The sequence below is a fragment of the Protopterus annectens genome, chromosome 1.part1 (genome assembly GCF_019279795.1).
Source record: "Protopterus annectens isolate FY-2018-M chromosome 1.part1, PAN1.0, whole genome shotgun sequence".
Taxonomy (NCBI): domain Eukaryota; kingdom Metazoa; phylum Chordata; order Ceratodontiformes; family Protopteridae; genus Protopterus; species Protopterus annectens.
Window position 1 is genome coordinate 43,019,563 of NC_056726.1, and position 13,752 is coordinate 43,033,314.

The following is a 13,752-nucleotide window of genomic DNA, read 5'->3' on the forward strand; positions in this document are numbered from 1 at the left end:
TCCTCTGCATCAGAATCTTCAAAAGGGGAGTAAGAATGTTCCTGGTCTTCAGAATGTTCTGAAATAATGGAGGCCTGGTCCGAGGAGGGGGATTCTTCCTCCACTCTGGGTCTTTTGTCCGGGGGGGGGGGGTTGAGAACCCCTAATAAGAGTAATCAAATCCTCAGCCATTTTGAGCATCTGCTTTTTAGGCATGGGGCCTTGAGAAGGGCCCTGTGGAGCTTGTTTTTTAGCATGCATGGCTGATTTAGACTTAGTGAAAGCCTTGATGGAAAAAGAAGAGGAAGGCCTGTAGACACCTTGAGAGGTGGCAGGTCTATCTAAACTCTGAGTTTCACCGCCAATAGTGGCTTCGGTATCTGTAGTCGGGGTGTGGGCCGAAGAGCCTGTGACCTCAGGCACAGAAGGCACCGCCAATGAAGTGTCGTCGGTAGTCAGGGGCTGCGTAGGCGCCTCACTGAGAACCGGATCACCTGCAGTCGGTTTTGGCGTGGTGTCGGTAGAAGTCGCGGACTTCGTATGTCGGTCCTTGTCTTTGCGTCTTTTACTTAAAACTGGAGTCGGAGTATCCGACGACATAATGTAATAAAATTTTTTGCCAAAATAGTGTTGGGCGAACTCCGCCCGACGCTTAATAGTGCGTTTGTTGAATGTAGCACAAAAATGACAGGCCGAGATGTCGTGGTCTGGACCTAGGCAAGGAATGCAGAGGGAATGAAAATCCTTATGCGGTATTTGCTTCCCACAAGAAATGCAATTATTAACTTTGTCTGACATCGGTCTGAGGCAAGAAAAGTTTCAACGGGTACTTAGCTTTCAAGAAGACTTTGGTTGAAAAATATTCGTAATCTCAGGAGCTGGCCGACCGGCACTTGCGAACTGCTTCTGCTTCGGGCACCGCGTGGCAAGAAAGACTGAAGAAAATGGCGTCGGTTGGATCTTTTATACCCCTGTCGCACTGACGTCAGGGAGGAAGCGACGAAAACCGACGCCGGACCTAGACTTTGGAATTCGGCCGACCGAGGACCCGCCTGAAGGCAGGAAAACCCATCTGTTATGACTGCAGCTGTATGCACGATGAACATCATGGTAGGTACATTGATTAGTACAACTTTAGTAGAACTAGAAAGATTCACAGAAAGAAACAAAATAATATTTTACATAAAAAGTTGAGCTAGTGTTTATAAGAAAGGTAAATCAATGATAGTACCCTTTACAGATGCCTGGTTAGTTGTATTTTATTTATTTATGTGTTTATTTAAAATGTGTCTACCAGGCTACAGCACTGACCATGAGTAACCTATCTTGGCCAGGGAATGCAAAAAGTCAGAATTTCGTTAAGTGAGAGACATTAAGAATGTAATGAAAAATACATCTGTAAAATACCATTATTGTCTAAAAGAATGTAAACAGCATCCACAGCTGTAATATGCATTATTTACGTACATCAAGATGAATCTCATGTAGAAAGCAAGGTGTTTATGTGATAATTACATCTGCGTCTTATCCAAGTAGGAATGATGTGATAGTTGAGTAGAGTGAAGGTTATTGGACACAGATTTCAGTAGTTGGAAGAAGTTATATTAAGTGTAAGATTATGTTGGTGAAAAGTATAGAGTCATGCTACATAACCCACCATACGAGAAACACTAAGAATGGATTTTGGATGCAGATCCTTAAGAAGAGTAACAATAACCATACAGAATATTATGTTCATAAAGTAGCAGAAAATACTGTAAGAACTAATAACCAAGAAGGATGTGCAAAATGTACGATTCTAAAGGACTAAGAAACATAAAAAATTGATGTGGTCAACAAAGGCAGGCAAACATTGGACAATATACTCTTTAATAGTAGCACAAGTTAAGTGCTTTCGTCCATCCACTTGGACTTCATCACAACTAACAAATAATAACAGCTCCATCCTTAAATATTCATTCAATAAAAGCACAAGTACAAATGAAATGAATTACCAATTAGCATGTTAAGGTGGGTAACTTAATGCAAACAAACATTGTATTCTACAAGCCTGTGCTGGAAGCATTATTCCCTTAACGTTTTCTTCAAAAAATAACATAAATTAAAAACTTATATACAATAAATTTCAAAACACAAAATAAATATAAGTAATAAAAAAATCATTCCTGGGGGAAAAGTATAAAAATATTTAAAAATAATAAATGTAAAGTGTACATGAACGTCTCCCTCATAATTTAGCAGCTCTCATTTTAAGTACTGGTTGTAAGGAAACATATTCATTAAGACCTGGCTTAACTGTAGCATCTAACCTCAATTGCCAAAGGAGTTCCTTTTATTCTAATCTATTTTCCCAAGCTCCTCCTCTGACAATCTCTAAGATATCAAATAAAATTTTCTTAAAACCAGTGCAAGACATAGTGTGTTTGTATAAAGCATTGTTCAAACTGGCTCTCCTCATATCACACAAGTGTTCATAACTTCTCCTAGCCAGTTTCCTCTCAGTCTTACCTACATAAAAACTGCCACACTGATTACGAAGTGCAAGGTAAACTAAGCCCTTTGAATTACAAACACCACTCTAGTGTGATAGTTGTTTGACAATAATTCTTTAACGTGACTTTGTCCTTCTCTCTCATATACTGACAGAAGTTGCACCTGCCACATTTAACGGTGCCTGACCTGTGTGATGATTTGCCGCTTTCCAAAACTTCCTTAACATTGTTATGGACTTTATAAACAAAGGTCGGTTTATAACCCAAGTGTCGATACAAATCTTCATCTAGTTTCAGGATAGTCCAATTGTGGGTGAATTGTGGGTGATGATGTTCCTAACCATGGTACTTAGTCCATCATATCTGATGGCCATTCCCCGGTGAAAGTTAGCATGATTAGGCTGTGTACCAGTTCCAATGTCCTCCAAGTGGAGTTTACCTAAAACACACCGGAACTTCATCTCTCTTTTACCATGACCACTGTCTTAAGTGTAATACATAAATCCTGAGCGTAATCTCTGTCTATAAACATCCTGGTCATATTTTCAAGCTCTTGTACAAAATGTTCATCATTAGATGTCATTCTAGCTGCCCTAATGAACTGGCCCTTCACTAAATTCCTCTTACAATACAAGGGATGGCTGCTATTAAAGTGATGCTAAGAGTTTGAGAATGTTTCTTTCCTAAAAATAATGGACAACAAAGTACCAGATTCCATTGTAAGTTGGACATCCAAAAATGTGCTTTATGTTGTTCCATGCTGTATGTGAATCGCAAAAAAAAATCTGTAGTGCTAGATAAATACCTAAGAAAAGATTCAATTTCCAAGGGATTCCCTGTCCAAATAAAAAACATGTCATCCAGGTATCTAGAATAAAATGACTAGGACTTGTCAAACCCCGAATTAAATAAAAACGTTTTCTCCCATGTAAGCATCACAAGGTTAGCAAAAATGAGGGCACAAGCTGCCTCCATTGCAAAACCACTCACCTGTTTATAATAGTCCCCTTCAAAATAAATAAAGTTGCTACTCAACACTAAATCCATTAAATCAACCAAAAAGCGTATCTCTGAAACATCATAAAATTAGTTATATGATAAGGCCTGCTCAAAAATTCCAAACCTGTCTTGTGATGGATACAGGAGAAGAGGTCAATAACATCAATACTCAAAAAACAAACTTGTTCATTAAAAAGGTCCGGGTTCAACTTTACTAGGAAATCCCAAGAATCATGGAATACATGTTGATTTTTGCAAAGAAGGGGGTTCACTTTCCTATCAACATAGACCACCAACGGATAAGTTTTGGAGCCCTGGGCTGCCGCAATCAACCGGTAGGTTGGATCCACCACATTTTTGTGTGTCCTGGGGATACCAAACAGTGAGGGAATCAAGGGATCACTACTATACAAAAAAATCATAGATATCACATGTAATAGTGCCCTGTAACAGGGCATCCTCTAAAAACAGATTGATGTCGCTATAGGCTATATTGATCTTGCTCCTGGACGCCATTTGATAATGAGTTTCATAGGTTCATAGGTGTGTGATCTAGGCTAATGGCCCTGGAGTCTAGTCATAGGATTACCCTGGCATCATGCCACCCAACCTTAGTTCCCAGTGCCTCTATCAAGCAGAGCCACTGCAGTGATCCCCGGGGTGATTTTTCTATTTCCCATCCTCCATGATTTCTCTTGAAGAGGCCAGTGAGGTGCTCTGTTTGATATGTATGGGAAGTCTATTCCACAGCATGGGCAGTCTCTGGGTTATGAACCTGTCCCTCTAGCACATTCTGTTGATTGTGGTAATCAGGTTGAGGTCTCTGGAGCATGTAGTGCACAGGGATTGGGATTTCTTTAGATGAAGCATTTCTAACAGAGCTGGGTCAGACATGGCTTTGTAAGTCAAGCAGAGATCACCTCTAAGTAGGCGATATGAGACAGAGAATAGTTGGAGTTTTTTGAGTCTGTCCATATAGGACAAGTGTTTAAGGCCTAGGATCCTCTTTGAGAGGTAATTTTGCACCCTCTCCAGTTGTTGCAGGTGTCTAGTGAGGTACATGCCAAATGGGGCATTGTACTCAATGTTTGGTCTAATGAGAGAAGAGTAGAGGAAGACAATGACCTCTTTCTTCCTGGATGCAAAACCCTTAGTAATGAGATGTGCCACACAGAAGGACTTTCTGACCACAGTGGCAATGTGGTGGTCAAAAGAGAGGTTGCTGTCAACCTGTGTTCCCAGATCTCTGATAATGCCTTCTGTGTTCAGTGGACTACCATCGATGTGGCAATTTATGGGAACCAAGTTTTTTCCCAAAGGGGATCACGACACATTTTTTGGCATTGAGCTTAAGGCCATGGTTCTGACACCAGTCGTTGGTCTCAGTGAGACCTTTCTGTAGGATGTCAACATCACTTGGGGAGTTAATAATAGCTCCCAATTTGCAATTGTATGTGAACTTTGTCAGCCAGAGTCCTGTCATGTTGGCCTGGACTTCAGAGAAGTAGATACCAAACAGGAGAGGACCCAGGACCAAACTCTGTGGGACTCCACTCGTAACTGGTCAGCAGTTTGACTTGGAGTCAGCTACTTTCACACTGTGGATTCTATCTGTGAGCCAGTTTGCAACCCACCTGGTGATACAGGGGTTGATGCCCAGCTTAGTGAGTTTTTCTATGATTCCTGAGGGGGGAATGGTATCAAAGGCCTTGGCCAGATCCAGGTAGGCTGTATGAACCACCTTCCTTTCATCCACAGCTCTGGTGACTGACTCAAAGAAGTCGACCAAGTTGAGCAGGCATGATCTACCCTTCACAAAATCAAACTGTGTGGGATCCAGAGTTTGGAGATTCCCTATATCCTTGTTTATTAGGTCCATGATGATGAGTTCCATAGCTTTGCATATCAGACTCGTCAGGCTAATGGGGCGATAGTTCCGAGGGTCTGCAGTAGCTCCTCCTTTGTGGAGAGGGATGACTGTGGCAGCGCGCCATTCGGTAGGGACAAAGTCTGAGGTGAGGCTGTGATCGAACAGGGCACACAAGTGAGGTGCCAATTCACTCTGTAGTTCATGTAGAACACACCCAGGGATATTGTCAGGTCCCATAAAAGCTGTATTCTTGGCCTTGGACAGTACTGTTTTAACTTGCAACATGTTAAAATTTTTTCCTACATAATCAGTTTGTGTAATGATCATGATTCCCCCACCCTTGTCCGATTTCATTACTTTAATAGAGTTGTCCCTGGTCAGCCTATCTATTAGGGAACATTCTTCTAGGGTCAGGTTGTAAAATATCCTACCTTTATCTCTATGTAGGGAGTAAATTTCTCTTTCACAAACTTTCTTGAATGTGTGTAAAACCTTGTGTGTAGGAGGATTAAAAACACTTTTTTTCTAGCACAATATTGTGGGCTGAAAATTTGTACTGTCTCTATGCCAAAAAGACAAATTCAGTTTCCTTACAAAAGGTTTTAATTCTAAAATCACATCCAGTATACTGCCCCCATAGTATGGCAAAAATATAAAGCCCTTTTCAAACAAATTAAAAAAAGTCATGTCAATTTCTAAATCGGAGTAGTTAAGAATATGAAATACATTGTGAACTAGCATTTTACCTTCAGATTCAATCATAATAACATCCATGTCATTGATTACTACCTGCTCTAAGTGTTTCTGGTTGGGTAACTTCTCCCTTGAAAATTTGTCCTGCCACTCTGGGCTAGTACAAAACCCCTAGATCTCTGGTTCCTAATTCTTTCTGATCTCCTCACATTGTGGGGTGGGGGTCCGTTATCTTGTCTCTAAAGGGACAGCTTCATTATCAATCTGTACATAATCGTTCTGATCATTGGAAATGGGAGGCTGATTGAGAGCTGTATCCCTTTCGTTAAAATCCTTACCACTACCCCTGGGCCAGAGGGTAAGCTCTACCTTCCCTGTACTCAATGCTGTCCCTTGACAGCTTTTTTTCTTTTTTCCTAATAACCCTGGTAGCATGCTTATCAACAAAATTAAAAATACTGTTAAACTTCTGTTGCTACTAAAACACAATAAATCACTTGTGATAACATGTTCTAAATTAATAATTTAACTAATGAAGTCAAAAATGCGTTCACCATTAAATTTGATGATAAACTCCAAAAGTTCCATACCATGTGTGTTAAACCTATCAATAAGAACAAAATATTCCTTGGAACCATGTGTAACACCAAAAGGAAATTTAAAAAATCTAAGTCCCTTAGAAATCTCCCCACATTGTAAACATTCCTTTAAATATGTGTCCTCTATCTGCAATGTCCTCAGTTTTTTAAATTTCTTTTCAAAGTCTCTAAGCCGATATTTGAGACTAACCTGTTGTCGTCCACTGGGGCTGCTCATATAGAAAGGTTAAACTCCTGGTCCAACCAGTTAGTAATTTCACGTTGTCGTGAACTAATATTTCCATTCTGCAGACCAGCCTGACAGTTTAATGTTCCTCCTTCATAACATTTGGATGTATTCCAGTGCCCAGCTTGTCTGAAATCAATAGTGTTCCTTCCCAATGTGGTAGCGATGGTACCATCTACAGGGGGGACACTCCGTAGTCTACTAGAGCTGTTGTTCTCTATGATGACATGACCCTGTAAAGGAAGCAAGGACTGAAGTGATGTAGAGATGTCGTTAACTTGTTGGTCAACAACTCTAATAATTGGGTGAGTTGCCCCATATTGTCACTTTGTGTACAATGCTCTAAAGTATCTTCCATGATTGGCTGCAGTAGTATATCTCACACAAAAATCTCTAAAGTTGAAGGAATAGGTACAGAACCAACAGTCAAATGTAAACCAGTGTTTGTAACCTGATATAAAAAGCAGTCAAAAATAATTCCAATCCACACCCCGATGGGGAACCCAACCAACACCGATGGTGAGGTCTGATAAAATAAACCACTTCCTTCAACCACTCGAAACTGTAGTTGCAACCAATGAAGTGCGAAGGGTCTAATTCATTTCATTTGTACTTATGCTTTTATTGAGTTAATAATTAAGGATGGAGCTGTTATTAGTTCTGATGAAGTCCAAGTGGATGGATGAAAGCGCTTAGCTTGTGCTACCATTAAAGAGTATATTGTCCAGTTTTTGCCTGCCTTTGTTGACCACGGCAATTTTTTTTTATATTGTAAGAACCAAGTCAACACAAGAATGGAGAAAGGAGATTCTGCTAATGGGAATGACTACAATTAGGAGTACAGACAATAGGCAAGAGGGGGCTGGAATTTACTGGAGAAAACTGGCAAAGGAACCAAGGTACTGTGAGCAAATAATGAGACAGGGAAATGTAATAGAATGGGAAGAGGAAAATAATTCATTTGGACTGCAAGCTAGAGACTGCCTTCCTTATCAAAGATTGATATCAGACTACAGACACCGAGAAAGAAATAGGGGATCCAAAGTGAAAGACCAGAACTGACTGAGTTTTTAGTAGAATCAAGAACAGAAGCTACTGTTAAAAGGGGATAATTAGTATGGCATATAAAATATTGCATGCTGACTACATAAATCAATCAGATGAGATTAGAAAGGATTGGGAAGAGAGACTGGATAAACAATTCACAAAGAAACAATGGGAGGATATATGTACGGCTCCCAAATATGCAACAAGGTCTAGAAGATTTAGGATCTTTACTTGTAAGTGTTTCCAGAGGTATTTATATACCCCATGCAGACTCCAAAGAATTTTTCCTCAGATATTTACAAATGTTGCAGGTGTGATGAGGAAGAAAGATGTAATCAGGAACATATTTTTTGGGAGTATAATGAGTTGGGAGACTTTAAAAATTCCCATGCAGACTAGTCTGTCAGAAATACTGGCTCAGCAAATTGGTGTAACTAAGGAAATTATTTTTTGAGCTGTCATACAGAATTGGAATTGCCTAGACATAGTAAGGCCTTGCTGAGATTAATCTTGGTTGCTGCCAAAAAAGCAATTACTAGAAAATGGAAAACAAAGTCTAAACCAACTGTACTAGAAGCAATGAATATAGTAATGAAGATAAAATAACTGGAAGTGGAGTTTTTAGAATAGGGTAGGAACAAATTACATAGGAAATAACGGGAATTGTAGGAGGAATGAGGTTTAATGAATGAGCTATGTAATGTTTGCCTGACAATCTAATAATCTAGCCTTTGATCATCCTGTGTCTACAGTAGTGAGGAAATCATTCTATGTTGTGCAACTTATAAACAAAGGTATGGCATCTAAGTCCAGGGACGTCATTGTTCCACTGTATTCAGCATTCAACAGGCCTATCATTGAGTACAATGCCCCCGTTGGTATTTACCTTATCAGGCATATCCGACAATTGGAACATCCACAGATGTTCCTCACTAAAAGAATACAGGGCATAAGTAATATGTACTATGCAGACCTCCTCAAGGCCCTATCCCTGTATTTTGTTACCTACAGGCTTTTGAGGGGAGATATATGCCTGGCATACAAGGCATTGTCAGACTCTACTCTGATGGACCTCCTACATAGCCAGAAAACAAACAGTACCAGAATTACCCATTCTAAAGACTTAAACCTTGCCTGTGATGTAAACGGGCCTGCTGGAGAGATAGGTATGTATCCCAGAGACTACCCCATCTATGGAACAGGCTCCCCATCCATGTGAATCAGTGTTCCTCCCTAATCCAATTCAAGTGCAACTTGGACAATTGGATGGGAAACCGGAAATTCATCCCTGGTTTGGCACTTATGTCTAATGGACAAAGGTAACTTGTAAATGGTTCATCTCCCAGGCCCATGCTTACACTTATCAAGGGTATCAGAACTTGTCAGAGATTTGGGGATGTATGGCTAGGTTTAAAATTGCCATTGTGGTCATTAGCCTAGTAAACACCTATGAAACTACGAACCTATGAACCTATGTTAAAAACAAAGTAGGCAATGTTTTTTTCTTAAATTTGAAACCTAATGGCTTGTAATCTAATCAGCACTGTAATTTTCATTATATCTGCAACCAGTATTAAAGACTTTTGGTCAAATGTAAAGTGCACTACACTTCAAGTTTAAATGTATAGGTTCATAGGTTCATAGGTTCGTACTAGGCTATCTGCCCTAGGGCATTTATAAGCCTAGCCAGAGTGTGTGTGGCTTTCACCACCCCTTAGGATGAGAATACTACGCCCTTTTAGGGTTTAGTTTACTATGCCTCTGTCTAGTAGTGACACAGAGATGACCCCTGGGGTAAACCTACGATCTCCCATCCACTCGTCGAGATTTCTCTTGAATAGAGTCAGTGAGGGGCTCTGCCTAACATGGACTGGGATTCTGTTCCAGAGTGTGGGGAGCCTCTGGGTTATGAATCTGTCCCTCCAGCACGTCCTATTTATTTCTGTGTTGAGGTTTAAGTCTCTTGTTCTCGTGCCTCTGCTGGATTTGGATTTTCTGAGGTGGAGCATGTCCATTAATTTTGGATTGGACATGGCCTTGTACGTCAGGCACAGATCACCTCTGAGTAGGCGGTATGCGACTGAATAGAGCTGGAGTTTTTTCAGTCGGGCAGCATATGACATATGTTTAAGACCCTTTATCCTCTTGGTGAGGAACTTTTGGGGTCTTTCCAATTGCTGCAGGTGTCGGGTGAGATACATCCCAAATGGGGCATTGTACTCAATCATTGGCCTGATAAGAGAAGAGTACAGGGGCACAATGACCTCTCTTGATCTAGATGTGAAACCCTTCATGATAAGGTGGGCAATATAGAAGGTCTTCCTAACCACTTTGGCAATGTGAGTGTCAAATGAGAGGTTACTGTCAACCTGGGTCCCTAGGTCCCTGATTACCTCTTCCATACTTAATGGATTACCACCTATGTGGTAATTTGTTGGTACCTTGTTTTTCCCAAAGGGTATGACTATAAATTTTTTGGCGTTCAGCTTAAGGCCATGGCTCTGGCACCAATTATCCGTTTCTATAAGGCCTCTCTGAAGGATGTTTGTGCCCGCTGGAGTATCAATTATGGCGCCCAGTTTGCAGTCATCTGCAAACTTTGTCAGCCACAATCCTCCTATGTTTGCCTGTACCTCGGAAAAATAAATGCCGAACAAGAGGGGTCCCAGGACTGAGCCCTGTGGGACACCGCTTGTGACTGGCTTAGAGTCTGACATAGCTCCAGCAACTCTGACCCTGTGGGTTCTGTCCTTGAGCCAGTTTGCAACCCATCTTGTGACATATGGGTTTACATTTAAGCTGGTGAGTTTGTCTATGATGCCCGAGTGGGGTATTGTGTCAAAGGCTTTTGCAAGGTCAAGGTAGGCTGTGTGAACTGCCTTACCCTCATCAATGGCCTTAGTGACTGTTTCAAAAAAGTCGACCAAGTTCAAAAGGCAGGATCTGCCCTTGACAAAGCCAAATTGGGTAGGATCCAATGTCTGTAGGTCCCCAATGTCTTTGTTTATGAGTTCCATAATGATCCTTTCCATAGCTTTGCAGACCAGGCTCGTCAAGCTTATGGGGGTAATTTCCAGGGTCCATAGAAGCACCGCCTTGTGAAGTGGGACCACTGTTGCCGCACGCCACTCTTTGGTGTATCCTGTAGTAAGGCTAAGATTAAACAGCAGCCTTATGTGTGGGTTTAGTTCCTCTTGAGTTCATGTAGCACACAGCCGGGACAACATCCGGTCCCATTGATGCTGTGTTTTTAGCTTTAGAGAGGGCTCTCACCTGGGCATCTGAGATGTTAGGAGGCTACACTCTGCTGGGATAGTTATTTCTCCTTTGGGAGAAATTTGCACTGAACCTGTCTGCCAGAATGTTGGCAATGTCAGTGGGTTCAGTGTATTTTGTGTCATTTTGGACTAACTCTGAGCATATCTGGGAGTTTCCACCCAGGTTTCTAACATAGCTAAAGAAGGCCTTGTGATTGTCTTTTGTGTCTTGCGATTTTTCTCTCAAAGTTGGCCTTGGATGATTTTATGAGTGATCGTAGTTTTTGCTAGTACTGATCAGAGATGCCTTCCCTTTTAGGGATTTTGCTCTGTCATGTAGTAGCTTCCTCCTCCTGTTGTAAAGTTTGTTTATGGCTGGGGTCCACCAGACCGGGCGCCTGCCTTTGGGGGAATGGGTCTTGGTTTTATTTGGGATTGCATGATCCATGCATTCTTGAAGGTGCCCATAGAAGGCATTTGCAAAGGATTCAGTAGTGTGGGTTGTGGTTTCCACTGGCCCAGGGGTGTTAAAGGATACCACTTCAGTCTTAAGAAGTGTGAAGTTTGCTTTTGAGAAGTTCTTCACTGTGGTCTTTTGTGCAGGGGGTGGGTTCGGGATGTGGATTTCCAGTGAGATTAATTTATGGTCTGATCTTACCAAAGAGGGATATACTTCCGGTGTGGAGCATTTTGTCCCCATGTTTGTGATGATCAGGTCTAGTATATTGTCTCCTCTTGTGGGAATGGTGACTAGTTGTTCCATTGCATTTGAGTTTATGAATTCTAGGAACCTTTGGGCTAGGGTGTTGGGGCTTGAGTAATGTTCCCAGTCTATGTTTGGGTAGTTGAAGTCTCCCAAAATGATGGTATTTGGAGAGACATTCATACTCTCCAGTGTCTTCAGGAAGGCTGTGTGGGGTTCCTGAGTTTGAGAGGGTGGTCTGTAGCATGCTACAAACTGCAAGGCAGTTTTGCCTATGGTTAGTTGCACCTGGATAGTCTCCGATGCTTCGTGCGTTGCCACTAACCTGGAGGTGTGGGTATCTTTGATGAAAATGGATACCCCCTCCTTTTGTGGTTCGGTCCAAGTTTTGGGGCCGGAAAGCATGATATGAGGTAAAACCTGATAGTGCTGGGGTGCTCTCAGGAGCCTTGAACCAGGTTTCAGTCACTGCACAGACATCGATGTTCTCCATACTGAGGAGGGCTTCGAGGGCGTGCATCTTGATGTTTAGACTTCTGGCATTGAGCAGCATTACCCTTAGTTTTTTTCCACTTGTGTTTTCTAGGGTGGCTGGTTTGTCATTTGAGCCTTGCCTAAAAAAGGCACTATGGGGGTGGCAAGAGCCTTGGCCAATATCCGGAAGCCCAGGGGTGACAGGTGCAAGCCATCCTCTTGGCAGCGTGGCTTGTCAAGCATGTCATCCCAAGCAGACAGACATTGGATCCCCTTAGAATGACACCAGTAATTAAGCCAATTGTTAAAACTGATCATTTTGTCTTTGTACTGTGGCATCATTCTTGGTGAGGGTAAGATGCTGCTCAGGGTCAGGGTCATACCGGCCTGGGCTACATAATGAGAGAGCTCCTCTATGTCTCTCTTCATGTAGTCCAGGGAGGTATGCTCTCAGGTCGTTCACACCGGCATGTACAATGACTGAGTCATATTTGTACTTGCTGTGGAGTGACCTGAGTGCTTGTGTTATGTGGCGGATTCTAGCTCCCGACAGGCAGCTTACTGTAACCTTTTCCTTGTTCAGTCTGGTGAGCGGGACGTCAGTGTGTCTGACTATGGAGTCACCTATTACAAGTGTGTCTGGCATGTTGTTTGGCCTTAAGGGTTGTGACTGTTTAGCACACTGACTTTGTGAACTATGTGTTGCATGTGCTGTGTCTTGAGGTGGTGGTTGCTTGGGTGTCTGCTTTGGAGGCCTCTGTTGTTTTGGTAGATTTTTAATCAGCCTCGAGTATGTTTTTGTGTGTTTATGTGTTTGGTTTGCAGTTGTGATAGTTCTATGTGAGACTGGGTTTGTGGTGTGCGTGGTTACCTTCTCCTCCTGACTGGTCTTGCCAGTACTGAATTGAGAGAGCTCAGCCTCCAGTTTGGCTATATTGTTGCATCTCTCGCATGTATGGCTAACTCAGACATCTAAGAAACCAAAGTAAACATTAACATAAAGTGTATCTACACAGCATCAAGGTACACTGCACTCTAAACAAGAAAAACAAGCTGATTCAAATACCTTACCTGGTAGATTCCCCTGAGGTTTCCTACAAGGTTTGAAATCTGTCCAACAACACTGAGGTCATGTAACAAGTTTTCTAAATCCTGATACAGCTGTCCTGGTCCCATGTAAACTTTATCTGTAATATATAAAACACAAATAATTACAAGTGAACAAAAGAAGACATGGCATGACCTTTAAATCACTATAAATACTCTAATATTTCTTTGGTCTATTTGTACTTATTTTTTAAAATGTAACTGCATAAGTTGTATTACACCATTGTATGTCTGAAGTTTTCTCCTTGGGCCTCTGCAGAAAAGGGGAAAATTTGCTGCCCATTTTGGCCATCACAGTAACAAAAG

At 41.7% G+C, this 13,752-nt stretch overlaps 1 protein-coding gene across 4 annotated transcripts in view; it reads right to left on the minus strand.

The window, feature by feature from the left end:
- The window catches only part of ARHGEF10 (Rho guanine nucleotide exchange factor 10), a 2,254,368-nt gene that overhangs the window by 792,424 nt on the left and 1,448,192 nt on the right, over positions 1-13,752 (minus strand). For all 4 annotated transcript variants that reach the window (XM_044073505.1, XM_044073484.1, XM_044073499.1 and 1 more), the window contains one exon: positions 13,411-13,526. In XM_044073505.1, the coding sequence (XP_043929440.1) occupies positions 13,411-13,526 (116 nt within the window). The remainder of the gene's footprint in view (positions 1-13,410; positions 13,527-13,752) is intronic.